Source organism: Phyllostomus hastatus, unplaced genomic scaffold (genome assembly GCF_019186645.2).
Source record: "Phyllostomus hastatus isolate PE091 unplaced genomic scaffold, TTU_PhHast_1.1 phas_scaffold_12, whole genome shotgun sequence".
NCBI lineage: Eukaryota > Metazoa > Chordata > Mammalia > Chiroptera > Phyllostomidae > Phyllostomus > Phyllostomus hastatus.
In genome coordinates this window covers 4069090-4084216 of record NW_025334007.1, presented here as the reverse complement: position 1 = coordinate 4084216, position 15127 = coordinate 4069090, and the positions used below count along the sequence as shown (strand labels likewise).

Here is a 15127-nt window from a genome sequence, read left to right as displayed (position 1 = left end):
ACTGCACAAAAATTATACAATAAATTTCAGTCTGCTTTCTCCAACTATACTGACCAGTTATTAACATTTCGTCACATTTGCCTTATCTCTCTTTGTTTAGATAGATAAATAAAAAGACAGAACTACCCTCTGTATAGTAACACGCAATACATATTATTGCTGAACCACATGAGAGTAAGTAACAGACATCATGACTAAATTCTTCATTGTGAATCTCCTAAAAACAAGGATATTTTCTTTAAAAAAAACAGAGTATGAGTAGCAAATTCGGGAACATTGAAAATGTTAGAATGCTATTATCTAGTATATAGTCTATTTTCACATTTCAGAGATTGTCCCAATAATGTCTTTTATACCATATTTCCCATCCAGCACTGCACATTGCACTTGATGCCATGATTTTTTAGTCTCTCTGATTCTGGGAGGGTTTCTTTGTCTTTCAGGGCATTGTCATTTTTGAAGAGCAGAAAGCGCATTTTATGTACATGATGTCAATTTGTCCCATTACTGGTGATGTTGATTTTGGTCACTTCCTTGAGATGCTGTTCATTTTCCCCTTAATTATTAATAAGTAGACTGTAGGGAGGTACTTTAAGACAGTGTAAATATCCTGCCTCACCAGTCCTTCACCCAATAATTTTAGTCATTGTTGATAATTCTTGCTTGAATCAATTATTATTAGGATGGAGGAAAATGGTGATTTCTAACTCCATCATCCCTTCTATATGTACCAATGGACAGTCTGCTCTGAGGGAGAGCTTTCCTTTTTATTAATGTATAATTAATATGAACTCGTGGATTTATATTTTATTCAATTAGTGTCATTATTCATTATTTACCTTGTCAACCTGTCTTTTAATACATACCGCTTATGAATATTACCTACTTCATAGGAAAAGAAAATACAACATACTTCCTGTCTTCTTGGAAAGAGGAAATACACATTCCAAGGGCAGGCTCTAGCAAACTGTAAAGAGAATGATGCATTTTACCTCTAGTGTTTCATTTTATTGTGAATTTTAATAGTGTATTAACATGTAACAATTCAGTTCCAAGGGCTTGTGGGAGCTTAGGCTGACTATGCCCTAATGATGGGTCCTAGACAGCGACAATATTGGCATCCTTGGCTGACAGTAAGTTAAAATTAATTTGGTACTTTGTCTGAAAACTTCTTTACAAAAAGGCAAAATATGCTACTTTGAATGTAATCTTTTGCCAAATGTTGCCACATCAAGCTGCGACATTCATTTCATCAGCATCGTTATTATTATTAGGTATACGCTGCCTTGTTTCAAAAAGCACTTTTGCAAGAGCAAAACTGCTGTCTTTACATACTAGTTTCTACCTTTGTAAAACATTTCTTTGCTATTATGTGAATAGCAATTCAGCTTCTTAATGTGTTACCAAAAAAAATTATAACTGCTTCTAAATTGCATTGATGTATTATAGAATTGAGTTGAATATCTTTGTAGGTTGAGCATAATTATCCTCCTGCCAGGAACAAATAAGTTATACTGCTCCAGAGAAATAAATATGCATATGAATTTATGTGGATGGATAAATCCTTATAAAGTTTAGCTCTTTGTAACACAATGAAAGAAGAGGAAATGTACTTGGTGAAGCTAATGAATAAACTGGGATCATTATATTGCCTATCATGCATTTTCCCCCACAAACTTTCATTTTACTGCATATAAATCAGGGCAGAGCATTTCAAAGGACTTTATATAATGAGTGAAGCAATTTTCACCAAAAATCTTCAGTCATACTTTAACACACACACACACACATACACATATGGAGAGAGAGAGGAGAGACAGAGACAGAGATACAAAATGAGCAAGTGAAGAGTTCAAAAATACATATAAACTTTAATTTAACTTTGTTAACATCTTTACCTGTTCAAAGATACCTAGCAGAAAAAGTTTTCGCACAATAATACCAGATATAGGCCAATAAAAATTAGGACCCCAAACTATACTAGGTAATTGTAGCAAGATTAGTGTACACCAAACGCATTTATTATTTGCAATGTAATCCGATATACGAAGAGATGGCATGTGCTTTATTTTAATTAGCTGTTTCTTTTAAAGAGTTGCTTGGTCCAGCTGTCTTGATAAGAAAAAATTGTAGTCATTGCTCAAAATGCTTGTAGCAAATCTAGTTTCAAATTGAAGCAATTTATTCCAAAAGCAGTCTACTACTGCAGCAATAATCAATGTGTTTTCCCTTAGCCCATACTGGAGCTTTCCAAGGACTATTGTTAATTGCCTGTAACTAAATGACTACTGGTGCCCTTAAATGTAACTCTTTGGCATTTGTTCATTTGTTGTGTTTAACCAAATGCCAGTTTCCCTTAGGTTTTGCCCAGTGATTTTGCTTTACAATTTTCAATATTCAGTCTCAGTACTTTAAAGGGGGCAAAGTCTATCATTTTAACAAAATAACACAAAAGCTAAACAGATTTTAAAAGGTCTGCACTTTCTCTTTCCATCCTTTGATGTTGACTTGTGCTGAAATGGAATCTTTTTATTTTTTAAATGCTGCTAACTCCAGGCAACTTGAACTTGAGTTGAAAAGCAGATCCCATTTCAAAGGGAAAATGACATTTGCTAGGGTAACACAGCTCATATTGTCATGTAAAGATATTCTTTCGAATTAGTGTTTTGGTCATAAGGCAGTTCCATTTCAATGTAAAGATAAAATACAGAAGTGGGCCCCAATCATTTCTTTTAACTGTAACAGGATTTAACCCCTGGTAAATTCGTCCTCGTGCAAGGTATAAGCAATAAAGGGTAACACTCATTAATGAATGTGTTCAGCTTGGAGCAAAAGAAATGTGGAAACTAAAGGTGATACACCGTTTTCTTTGGGAGAGTTTATACATGCTTTATAAACCTATGCAAATAACTTGAATCAAATGGAAAATTTTTAACCTACACACATTTATAATGTGAAGGCATATAAATTACTCTCACATAAAAACCCTGTAACTGAGGAGCAGGCACTGGTGTGTGTACTGTGCAGAAAGACACATTTCTTTACTGACTTTCAAGGACATTATAAGAACACCATGCTTCTGCATGTAATTCTACAGAAGTATCAGGGACAATGTGAGATGATCTCAGGATTTCAGTATCCATTAGTTCCCTGTAAATGCCATTTTTCTTGACCGGTTTTTGGTATTCTTGCTACTAAAAGACTCTCATGTAGCTCAGAAGGCTTATTCTTGCTTATTGTCCATACTCTAGGTATATATAACCTTTCATGTTTGTACCTTAAAGGAGGTATGCAGGTGACACAAGACCACTTAGTAATGGCTTAGCCACATCAACCCTGCTCTCTTTTTCTCATTACATTTCAGACAGTAATAATTGATTGGCCTAGTAAATAGTACACACAACTTTTTGAGTAGTTCATGACATTTAGAAATGGGAACCATTCACATCTGTGCAAGTACTTCTCTGAAAATAAAAAGGGATTACCTTTATAAAATTGTTCTCTAACTTATACATGTCCATTTTTAAAAGTTTTTAAGAACTGTATAGAGACCAGTATTAGAAATACCATCCAAAGAAAATGAGAACTCTGCATATTAGATTAATAGGATTATGTTTCAGGCATAGGTGTTGATTGTTTCGATATCTATTCAACTCGGTAGGTGTTTAAGGCATGCGAGAGGCGCAGGCCCAGTGCGATGCCTCCAGAATCCAAGGGCATGCTCGGGGCACCAGGAAGAACCACTCCCTGCAGATCAGCTGTCCGCTTCCATCTCTCTTTACAGCTTCTCCCCACGTAGGCCTTGGGTTAGAACTTACAATGGCTCTTTTTTAAAAAAAAAATTGTTTTAAAGAACTGAAGTACAATTAATAAAATACTGGGTTGGTGAAAAAGTCTGTTACTTTTTTTTCCATAAAATAAAAGACACATTTTCCATTTTCACCAATAACTCTGTCAATTTGGATATTCTGAGTATGTCAGCTATCTCCCGCTATTGCTGTCTAGTGAGTGGAGCCCAGGGCTGCTGCTAACCATCTTCCAATGCATCAGACAGCCCCACAGCAAAGAAGTTTTTTGGCCCAAAATGTCAAAAGTAGCAAGAAACTTCACAAACCGCTTTGACATGTTCTTTCAGAGCACCTTCTGCACAGATCTTTTCTTACCTTTGCGTGTTTACCTTTCTTGATATAATAAAACACAATATGCTGAAAATGTGTATTTCCTTCCATCTTCAATATTAAAATGGCCACACAAAAATTCACCAATTTTGATAAGATTTTTTATTGCATGCTGATATGGCAGATGTCACAATACAATCTAATAAAATTGTTTCAAGAAGTTTAAGACAGCTAAGCACTACTAGAGCCATAGTATGGAAAAAAACTGAATGAACTTTTTGGCCAACCCAATAAAATGCATAGACCTTGTGTCCAGCTCAATAAGTTATTTCCTTTTCATTGCACTTATTGGTTAACAAAATTATACAGGTTTCAGGTGCACAAATTGTACAATACATCACCTGTACACTGTATTGTATGTTGACAAATGTATATCCTTGTATATCTACACCCAAGAAATACAGAATATTTCTTGCACCTGAGAAAATTTCCTCTTGCCTCATTCCAATGAATTTTTCCCATAACCCATCTGCAGAACAATCATTTTGTGATTTCTATAACTATGGTTAATTACGACCTGCTCTTGGACGTAATTCAAATAGAATTGTACTGGCCTGGCTGGTGTAGTTCAGTGGATTGAGTGCGGGCTGCCAACCAAGGGATCACTGGTTTCATTCCCAGTCAGGGCACTTGCCTGGGTTGTGGGCCAGATCCTGAATAGGGGATGCCTGAGAGGCAACCACATACTGATGCTTCTCTCCCTCTCTTTCTCCTTCCCTTTTCCTCTCTCTAGGAAAATAAATAAATTGAAAAAAATTAAATTGTACTGCCCTGGCTGGTGTAGCTCAGTAGATTGAACTCAGGCTATGAACCAAAGGGTCGCTGGTTCGATTCCCAGTCAGGGCACATGCCTGGCTTGCAGGCCAGGTCCCCAGTGAGGCCATGTGAGAGGCAACCACACATTGATGTTTCTCTCCATCGCTTTCTCCTTCCCTTCCCCTCTCTATAAATAAATAAGTAAATAAAATCTTTAAAAATATAAAAAATAGAATTGTTCCAAAAGTATTACTTTGTGCCTGGCTTCCTTTACCTAACATCGTTTTGTGAGATTCACACGTGCTACGTGTATCAGTAGTTTTCATTGCTCATGCTGCTGAGTATGTTCCATCATTGGACACACAACACTTTGTTCTTTATCTCCTGTTAAGGAGCATTTGGGTTGTTTCCAGTTGTGGCTTCTTTGAATACGACTACCCTGAACATTCTTGTACACATCCTGTGGACCTCTGCTTATATTTCCTTTGGAAATACTTAGGAGTATAATTAGTGCTAATTAGGGTACATTCATATTGAAATTCATTAGAAACTACCCCAAATATTTTCATAGAGTAAGACCATTAAGCACTACCACTAGCAATGTTTGGGAATGGAAGTTAGGTGTTCTCCATTACTTTTCCATTTATTTTCTCCCGCAAGACATTTTAGTGATACATTCCAAGTGTTTAATGTATTAAATTAGAAAATGGAATGGATCTTACAAGAAGGCATAGTCCAGCTTATCTCTCCCATCATATTCGCTATAATTTAAAGCAGATTTTTCTAATAGATAAATTAGCCTATGGGCATAAGTTTTACGCAGGCTCCTACGGGTGGTGGAGTTGAACACACATCCTGAGAGAACAAGACTCAATGTACCCCACAGAACTATCTACCCACTTACCCTTTCTGTTCACACAGTATTGGGAAAACATTATGCTGAATAATGTTTGGTATTCCATTGCTGGTACATTTGTAGTACTATTTTGTGTAGTCCCTCACAAAAGTCAGCAGATAAAGCTGTCTGATATTTATAAGTATAAAATATTAAATTTCCTGGAGGTTCTTTTCAGCCTTTCATACTTCATTTTAATTTACTTAGACTCTAAAAGATTTAATAGCTCACTTCATTTTTCTCTCTTAAGTACATAAAATCCAATCACTTTTTCCAAGACTTTCTTCTATGTCCCTTTTAATTTCAATAACAGGAAAACACACTTGATTAAACAGCAGTTATATGTGTTTATTTATTAAACTGTTGAATTAGAAATGAAGGACTAGGAAATGAGAAGTTTGGCTGAGGTTTTCCCTGCAGTCACAAGAAAAGCGACATCACGTGCAAGTACATGCACACACACATACACACACACAATATCCTTGTGAGGAAGTGATAGCCACACTTTTCAGTTTATTTACTGCTGATATTGCACTGCGCCCATGGTGATTTCACCCCATTCATTATGACCTCTCAGCAATGATCTCGTAACCCAAGAGTAGTCATCACCACAAAATCATATATGAACATTCTCAATCTAAGCCTACATTGACTGTTACAAAATTAGATAGCCCACTGGTGAAGTCTAAATTACAAAACCAAAAATACCATTATTGTAGAACCATTATTTCAGGATTATTTATCTTGAATGACAATGGAAGACAACAGTACTTTTCAAGGTGGCTACCCATCGATGACATTTGGACTATGATGATTAAGAACAACCTGCAGACATAGGCAATCAGTTACAGCGAATTTCAAAGTCTGTGCATTGTAGCCTAATATTTAAATAACAGAAGCCTTGAATTCATTACAATGTCCATGAATCCTAAAGGAGGAAAAAAGAAGTGGATATTTTATCCCCCAAATTGCCTGATAAGTTTTGATGTAATGTAGATATTAATAGGAGTAAGAAAACTTGTGTGCTATGAATGACCAGAAAAATCTCTTTTTTTCGGATAGAATGTAGTAACGTGCCTAGTGAAGGGGGAAACAAAGAAAAAGAATAACCTTTTAAGTAGCTTAGTGAGAGGAAAATACTTCCAGCATAGTCTGGTGTAACTTCCACTAGGTGGGCTACTTCTAATCAACCCTAGTAAGCATTTAGCCTCCAAGACTGTGGCGCCACTTTATTCAGAAAGGTATAGGACAAGAGTCATCGCTCCTGGCAAGAGCCAAGAGACAGTATTGATTACATGGTCTACCCAACACTCTCTGCAACAGTCCAGTCTACCCTTCAGAAACTGTGCTTTGTCACTCCTCATCTCCCCTCAGCCCCAGTCCCCAGGTGTCAGCTCAGGAGAGAAAGATAAAGATTCACATTGGGCGAGTTAAGAAGCCATCCTGGCTGAAAAGTTTCATAGCAACAGATACCAACACTATAAGCATACCTTGCAAAATTCCTACAAGGGATATGTTTGTATCTGAGTTACTGCACTCAGGCAAGCCAAAAGTTAGAGTTTCCAAACAGGTATTTATAATTCTCTCCGTCCAAATACAATCTACCAACACAGGTTCATTTTTACCATAAGCAATGTTGCTTAGCAACAGAGTTACCACATGCCACCTCACCTGGTTACCAAGGAAACAAAACTAGAAAGTTATCCAAAGGTTAAATTTTCCTGCAAAAGGGGAAGGGGCTGGGGTGATTCATTGCCCATATCTGGTCTCACCCACAAAACTGTGAAATCAAGTTGAATGTATGATTTTCAATGTGAAAATAGTCTAATTCTACCTTGTGGGGTTTTTTCTAGAGCTGATGTACACGGTTGAACTCGCTGGAGGGCTTGGTGCTATCCTTTTGCTGCTTGTTTGTTTGGTGACCATCTACAAGTGCTACAAAATAGAAATCATGCTCTTCTACAGGAATCATTTTGGGACTGAGGAGCTGGATGGAGGTAAGAAGAGTTCCCTCTTTTAATATTTTCCTGAGTGTTCTTACTGGTTTCATTAAGGGGAAAGAAACGTTACCCGCATAACCACTGACGACAGCTCTTATAGTCTTTCCATGTTCAGTTTATAACTTCATTTTTTATATGGAACTGTGTGTGCGATGCTTTGGAGCCAATAGGTATTTTCCTCTGAAAATTGTAAAGCAATACCTACCCTTTTTGGACTTGTATTCCACACAGCACTTGCGAATTACAAATGCTGATTGCAATGCTATCAGTGTTCATTTTCTCTCACCTTGTAATCAGTACTGAAAGGCCAGCTTTACTTTTGTATAGGTAAAGAGTGTCTCTTTTAATTGTATTCCCTAGCCTAGTAGTTTGAAGTGAATCTCAATTTGTACCTTGTTTAAACTGATCAGTTATAATAAACTGTACTGAATATTTTAGAATTCACCCAGCAGTCTTTCAGTCCTGTTTATTTAGCTATATTTAGACAAGCTAATTTTCGTTCCAAGTGTGGACCAGCAGATAGGAAAGTGCACGAGCACATTGTTTTCGTGATTGTACACCTAATAGTTCGACTCAAATTGGACAGGTAAATATTATTTTCATAGAAATGGTAATTGTTATTTGTCTCTGGTCAGTCATAAATATGCATATAATCTAACAGGAAATTTCTTGGGCTCCTTAAACCACCTATTAGAGGACTTAAGTTTTTTCCTTCTTGGTCATTTGAAAGTGATTCATATATAAGGTAAATTCGTAATATAGAAAGTATATGCAAATTGACAATAAACAGTGCAGATGCTAAAGGTTTCTTGACCATACGTATACACTTTCTTTTTCACTGACTGTCTGTTTTGCACTAAATGATACAAAGGAGGATGAAGCAATTGCCCACACTGCCACATTGCCAGGGTCCTCTGGAATAAATCCCCAAGTAGAACTATACATGGTCAGATTTGTGAAGGAAAGCAGTTTAATCAACATCCCTAACACTCCTCTCTATTTAACTTCCCCTTTCCATTAGGGTGAAGTCGGTGCTGTAGCAGAACTATTTTTTTTTATTTTAAGGGCTAATTTGCCTATTTGTTCTTTGTTCCTAACTTTCTTGCCTATTCATACAAAGTAGTAATTTTTTGTCACTGCTTGAAAGAATATGAGAAAATTGTTAATGTCAGAGCTGTTGTTGAATGGGTACCAAGGAATGTGCTAGAAATTCTTAAAATCATTCTTGCTAAGCCTCAAAAAATTCTGAGATCAATTATCATCTCCATTTTACTGATAAGGCAACTGAGGTTCCTGGAAGTTAAATGTCTTACTGAGGAAGATAACACAAGTATTACTGTATGTGGCCAAGATGGGATTTGAAAATAGGCCAATTTCCAAAGCCTTTATTTTATTGAACACTGAGTCCATAGTTTTAAATTATATTTTGTTGATTATGCTATTACAGTTGTCCTGACTTTTCCCCCATTACCTCCCTCCACCCAGTACTCCCCACTCCCTCAGGCAATCCTCACACCATTGTTCATGTCCAAGGGTCATGAGTATAGGTTCTTTGGCTACTCTCATATCCTATACAGTACCTTACATCCCCATGACTATCCTGTAACTACCTATTTGTGCTACTTAATCCCCTCACCTCTTCACCCATTTCTCCACACTCCCATTTGGCAACCATCAAAACACTCTCTTTATTCATGATTCTGTCTCTTTTCTTCTTGTTTGCTTATTTGTTTTTTAGACTCAATTGTTGATAGATATGTATTTATTGCCATTTTATTGTTCATAGTTTTGATCTCCTTTTTCGTAAATAATTCCCTTTAACATTTCATGTAATAATGGTTTAGTGATGATGAACTCTTTTAGCTTTTTCTTGTCTGGGAAGCTCTTTATCTGCCCTTCGATTCTAAATGATAGCTTTGCTGGGTAGAAAAATTTTGGCTGTAGGTCTCTGCTTTTCATGGCTTTGAATACTTCTTATCAGTCCCTTCTAGTCTGCAGAGTTTCTTTTGAGAAATCAGCTGACAGTCTTATGGGAACTCCCCTGTAGGTAACTAACTTCTTTTCCCTTGCTGCTTTTAAGATTATCTCTTTATCTTTAACCTTTGGCCTTTTAATTATGATGTGTCTTTGAGTGGGCCTCTTTGCATCCATCTTATTTGGGACTTTCTGTGCCTTCTGGACTGCCATGTCTATTTTCTTCACCAAATTAGGGAAGTTTTCTTTCATTATTTTTTCAAATAGACTTCCAATGTCTTGCTCTCTCTCTTCTCCTTCTGGCACTCCTCTGATGCGAATATTGGAATGCTTGAAGTTGTCCCAGAGGCTGCTTATATTGTCCTCATTTTGGGGGTTTCTTTCTTTTCCCTTGTTGTTCTGATTGGTTGTTTTTTGCCTCCTTATGTTCTATATCATTGATTTGGTTCTTGGCTTCATCCATTCTACATTGTTTCCCTGTAAATTGTTCTTTATTTCAATTAGGGAATCCTTCATTTCTGATTGAATCATTTTTATGCTGTTGAGATTCTTACTAAGTTCCTTGAGCATCCTTATAACCAGTGTTTTGAACTCTGCATCTGACAGATTGCTTAACACCGTTTTGCTTAGCTCTTTTTCTGGAGTTTGATCTGTCCTTTCATTTGAGCCATGTTTCTTTGTCTCCTCATTTTGGCAGCCTCCCTGTGTTTGTTTTTATGTATTAGGTAGAGCTGCTTTGACTCCCTATCTTGATTGTGTACCCTAATGTAGTAGACACCCTGTGGGGTCCAGTGGCACAGCCTCCCCTATCACCCAAGCTGGGTACTGGAGGTGCGCCCTTCATTGTGGGCTAAGTACACCCTCCTATTATATTTGAGCCTTGGTTGCTGTTGGCAGATCAATAGGAAGGGTTTACCTAGGCTGGTCAGCTGCAAGGACTGCCTGTATAACCACTGACCACCAACCCCCAGCCTCAATGGAGGACCAACCATATAGGAGCAGGGTGGTGGTGCTGTGATGTGGTCTGTAGCTGTCCACTGCGTGTGCTGGCCCTGGGGTTTCCCAGGTGGTGCAGACCAAGGTCGGCCTTCACATGTGTTTTGCCTGGGGCCACCCTGCCTGAGCTATAAAGCAATCTGAGATGGCTGCTACTTCTGCCAGGCTTGGAGATTCCCAGGTGAAGCCAAGCTGTGAATCTAGGCTGGCTGCTGCTAGTGCCAGGCCTGGGACTCACTGAGACCAGCTGTTGCTTGTTTGAGAGGACTTAGGAAGTTGTGAAGCAGGAGCCAAGACCAGCCATTCATATGGAAAAGTAGCTTGGGTGGGCCTGTAATTTGAGTGTGGCAGAGTCTCTGGGAATCTCCGGGAATCTCTAAGGTGTGTCAAACAGTGTTAGCCAGGTTGATGGAGTCTCAGATACAGCACCCACTTGCCAGTTTTGTGGGTGGAGTGTTTAGAAAATGGACAATGGCCTCTGCTCACCTGGAAACCAGACACTTCAGTTTTTTCCTGTATACCACTGGCGCCTTTCAAGCTGCTACCCTAGCACTGGAGCTCAGAGGGAGTCTGAGTAGGTGAGTCCGTGTGTGGGTTCTTTAAGAGGAACTGCTTGGGGCTCCAGAAATTTCTTCCACTGACTCAATCCCTGCTGGTTTTTGTGACCAGAAGTTGTGGGGACTTATCTTTCTGGCACTGGAACCCTGGGCTGGCAGCCCTGGTGTGGGGCTAGGACTCCTCACTCCTGACATATCCATCCCAAAGTTTTGTCCACTGCACATGAGTGAGGGACCACCTGTTCCACATCTGCATTCCTCCTACCAGTCTGGATGGGTGTGGTTTTTTAAATTCCATAGTTGTTAGATTTCTATTCCACTAGACTTCTGATGATTCTGAGTGATGGTTGTTCTGTATTTTATTTGTCATTTTGATGTGGTTGTGAGAAGAGGCGAGCTATGTCTGCCTACGCCACCATCTTCACCAGAAGTCTTAAGGCCATATCATTTTTAACCTTTTACAAATTTAGTATGTTCATTATAATCTAAAGAGTTAGTATTGTTTGCACAATTAGCACAATAGAAGATATTTGAAAGAGCAGATTACCTAAACCACTCTCACTTGATCTATGAACTCTATTTTGAATATGTTTTACTTTGTGTTCTGAATGACATGAATGATGTTACCCAAACTATCAATTTCCAGTAGTTTTTATTTGTTATGTTCTAAATGATAAAAGATTCTGATGGTTTAGATGCCTATAAACCTTAGTCACATCCCCTTGGATCCTTCCACACATGCTGTCTTGGTCAAATCATTATCTAATCTTCCCATTATCAAATTCCCATTTTTCCTGGCTCTCCCTGAAGTCCTATAATCTTCTGAAGAAAAGATGAGTGTTGAGAAGAGACCCTGGGCTTTCTATATTCTTGACCTGGCTTTTTAAAAAATGTAACTTGAAAGTCAAAGCTTAGCAATGTCTTCTTTACCTTGACTACCTTTTTACCTCCCCTGTAATGGGAATACATAAAATAATTTTGGAAGTAAAGAAAGTCAAAGAGTGTGAAGAAGAACAGGAAAAGAAAACTTTAGCTAATATTTTGAAGTAATGTCTTACTATGGTGATATAATTATAACAGATCCACTGACCATTTGTTGAGTATTTATCAAATAGCAAATGCAGTGTTGACTACGTTATTGATACTGAAAGAATCACACAACCAGAAAGATAGAAGTTAAACCCAGGTCTAAAGAACTCCAAATCTGAACAATTTCAGCCATTGTATCAGACTAGGGGAGGAATATTTGGCATCAGAGATACAATCAGCCAGTTCCTTGTAGGCTATTACAGTAGGTATCACCTGACTATATCAGTTCTATATCAGAAGGATTTGATTTTTCCAAGATAGAACATAATACTGCTTTGCTCTCTATCACTTCCTGCCCCCTACATAAGTTTATATTTTGTTGTTGTTACCCCTGTACTCAGGCCTTAGTGCTTCTAACTAGGCAACACCTCCCTTTTGGATTATACTTACTTACAACCTTATCTTCAGTTGCCTTTACACGCAAATAACTCCTAAATCTTAACGTCCATTTCTGAATTCTCTTGTTTCAGAATCATTTTTTTCTTGTATAGCTTATTGGCTATTTCCATCATATAAGTCCCAAAGATCTGGAGAGAGCCAAACCCAGCTGTTAAGTCATCCTCCACACTTATTTCTTTTCATCCTGTCTTTTTAAATCTCATTTTTTTGTATCATCCTCTACCTCATTTGCTTCTCTTTCTCCTCATTTGCCAATTCCAATTAATCACCAAGGCCAGTTAATTTTACCCGTTGAAAATAGAGTTTTCCCTCCCTTTTCATTGTAACTGCCTTGTCCAAGCCTCCTATACCACCCTCTTGGCCGTCATTCTCTAGCCCTCCATTATATCCTTTATACTCGGCAGACTTCTCTTTCTCAGTACAAATTTACTGTGATTCTTTGGGGAAAGAAAGTATGCCTCTATGTTGACCCAACTTGTTTGCAACTTGCCACCCCCATGGAATCTGACCATGAAGAGCTCCATTGAGGGGCATATGCTGTCCTTTACCCAAGCACAGCTATTGAATGACCCAAGACAAGGCATCATGCATAATTTTCAGGTTGTTTGGGTAAATGAGGTAACAATAATGGTTAGGGGTGGGAGAAGATTAGCTACTCCCCCACCACCTTGATTCCATAATATAATAAAAGAGAATTTGGACACATTCTGTTGCATATATTTGCATCTATTAACAAACAAGTGTGTAAACCATCCTGTAATCTTGAAGATATTCACTCTGTCATGTTCCCTCCAAAAAACCTTACAGGAAAGTTTTCCTTGAGAAAATATGATATTCCAGTGGGAGGACTAGGCTAACTATCTAATGACATCCAAGGATATTCTCCATCAAGACACAGGCCATGAATCCCCCCCCCCATCCTTCTTTAGTTCTTATGGCTGAACTAATGATAAGATAATAAAATTAACACAAGACTAGGTTAACAATAGAAAAAAACAATGGAATATGTCTGAGTGGAAGGATCATAGTATGATTCTCAGATCATGAATTGAGTCTCAAAGAAATGATCAAACCATGCATTTTAGGCAAAGAAGTTTGTGAAAAATTGTTAGGAGAAAAAAAGTTAGTGCTTATTAGAAAGGAATTGAAGTTAAATTTAGGTATTCATGAATGAGAAATTTAAACAAAATAGTTAATTAGAAAAGAAGCAACAAGGTTTGTTTATGCAGATTCTTGGGCTCTCTGCTGATTAACTCCAGCAATAAGTGATGTCTTCCAGGTGTGGGGGAGATATCTTTCACATGGGAGATTTTTATCTCCTGCTTTTAGGGGGACAGAGATCAGAGGGTTCTTGAACTGGCAATTTCTTAACTTTAATTCAAAATAATCAACATGCCACTGTGGGATATCATGGGGTGCCTGTCCTAGGCCACAAAATCAAGCCTGGAATAATTTCTCTAAGTGGGAAGGCCACTGGCCCCACTACATTCTTGTAGTGGTGGATGTGCCTCTAAATTATGTTAAATAATCCATATGTCTTGAATAGCACTGATTTTACAATGAAGGGTCCATTTCCAAGATCTGTTATACTTAGTAAAAAGCCACTAATTTTAGCAATGAAACTTGATTTCTAATATCCAGTTTGCTAATTAACAAGGAATCTACTTTTGATTCAGAAATATAGTTGAAGTGCTTATAGTGGCTGCCTCTGGAGTGTTGCCTTATTCTAATTAAATGCTGGCCAACTATCCTGATAAAGATAACCTACTGTCTCTAGAGCAGAACTTACACTAACACAGGGTCTCATTGTTTTTGTTGGAATAATTACAAATAAAACATAGTTATCCTAATACCATCACACTCCTTTGCTTCTCCATGCCTCTGCCTAGGGATTCCCTGGCACTGTAGTTAAGAGTCTGTATAGCTATAATCCTTTCTTCCTTCCTTTCTATTTCTTCTTCCTCCCTTCTCTTTCTGTCTCTTATACACAGTTCATGTTTTCCCTGTAACTTATAAAGATTTCCCTCATGATTTCAAGGTCTGATTATTTTCTCCTTCATTGATACTAAAATGACTCTACAGACACATTGTCATTATAGCTCTTTTCACTTCGAGTAATGAGCATTTACTTGTGAATGCTTACCACTTGTAGGGCATTGTGAATTCAAGATTCCATATCTCTCTTTACTTCTGTGAAAGGAAGGCTCAAAGACAAAGTCATGAAGAAAAGAGTTATTACTTCCAAAAGTTTACAAAGGTGTCTAGATTTTAGAACTGGCTCTG

At 37.8% G+C, this 15127-nt stretch overlaps 1 protein-coding gene across 1 annotated transcript in view; it reads left to right on the top strand.

Annotated features, from left to right (window-relative positions):
- Positions 1-15127, top strand: part of IL1RAPL1 (interleukin 1 receptor accessory protein like 1) — a 582852-nt gene that overhangs the window by 557828 nt on the left and 9897 nt on the right. Inside the window, exon 8 of the mRNA XM_045855844.1 lies at positions 7683-7826. Coding sequence (XP_045711800.1) covers positions 7683-7826 — 144 coding nt within the window. The remainder of the gene's footprint in view (positions 1-7682; positions 7827-15127) is intronic.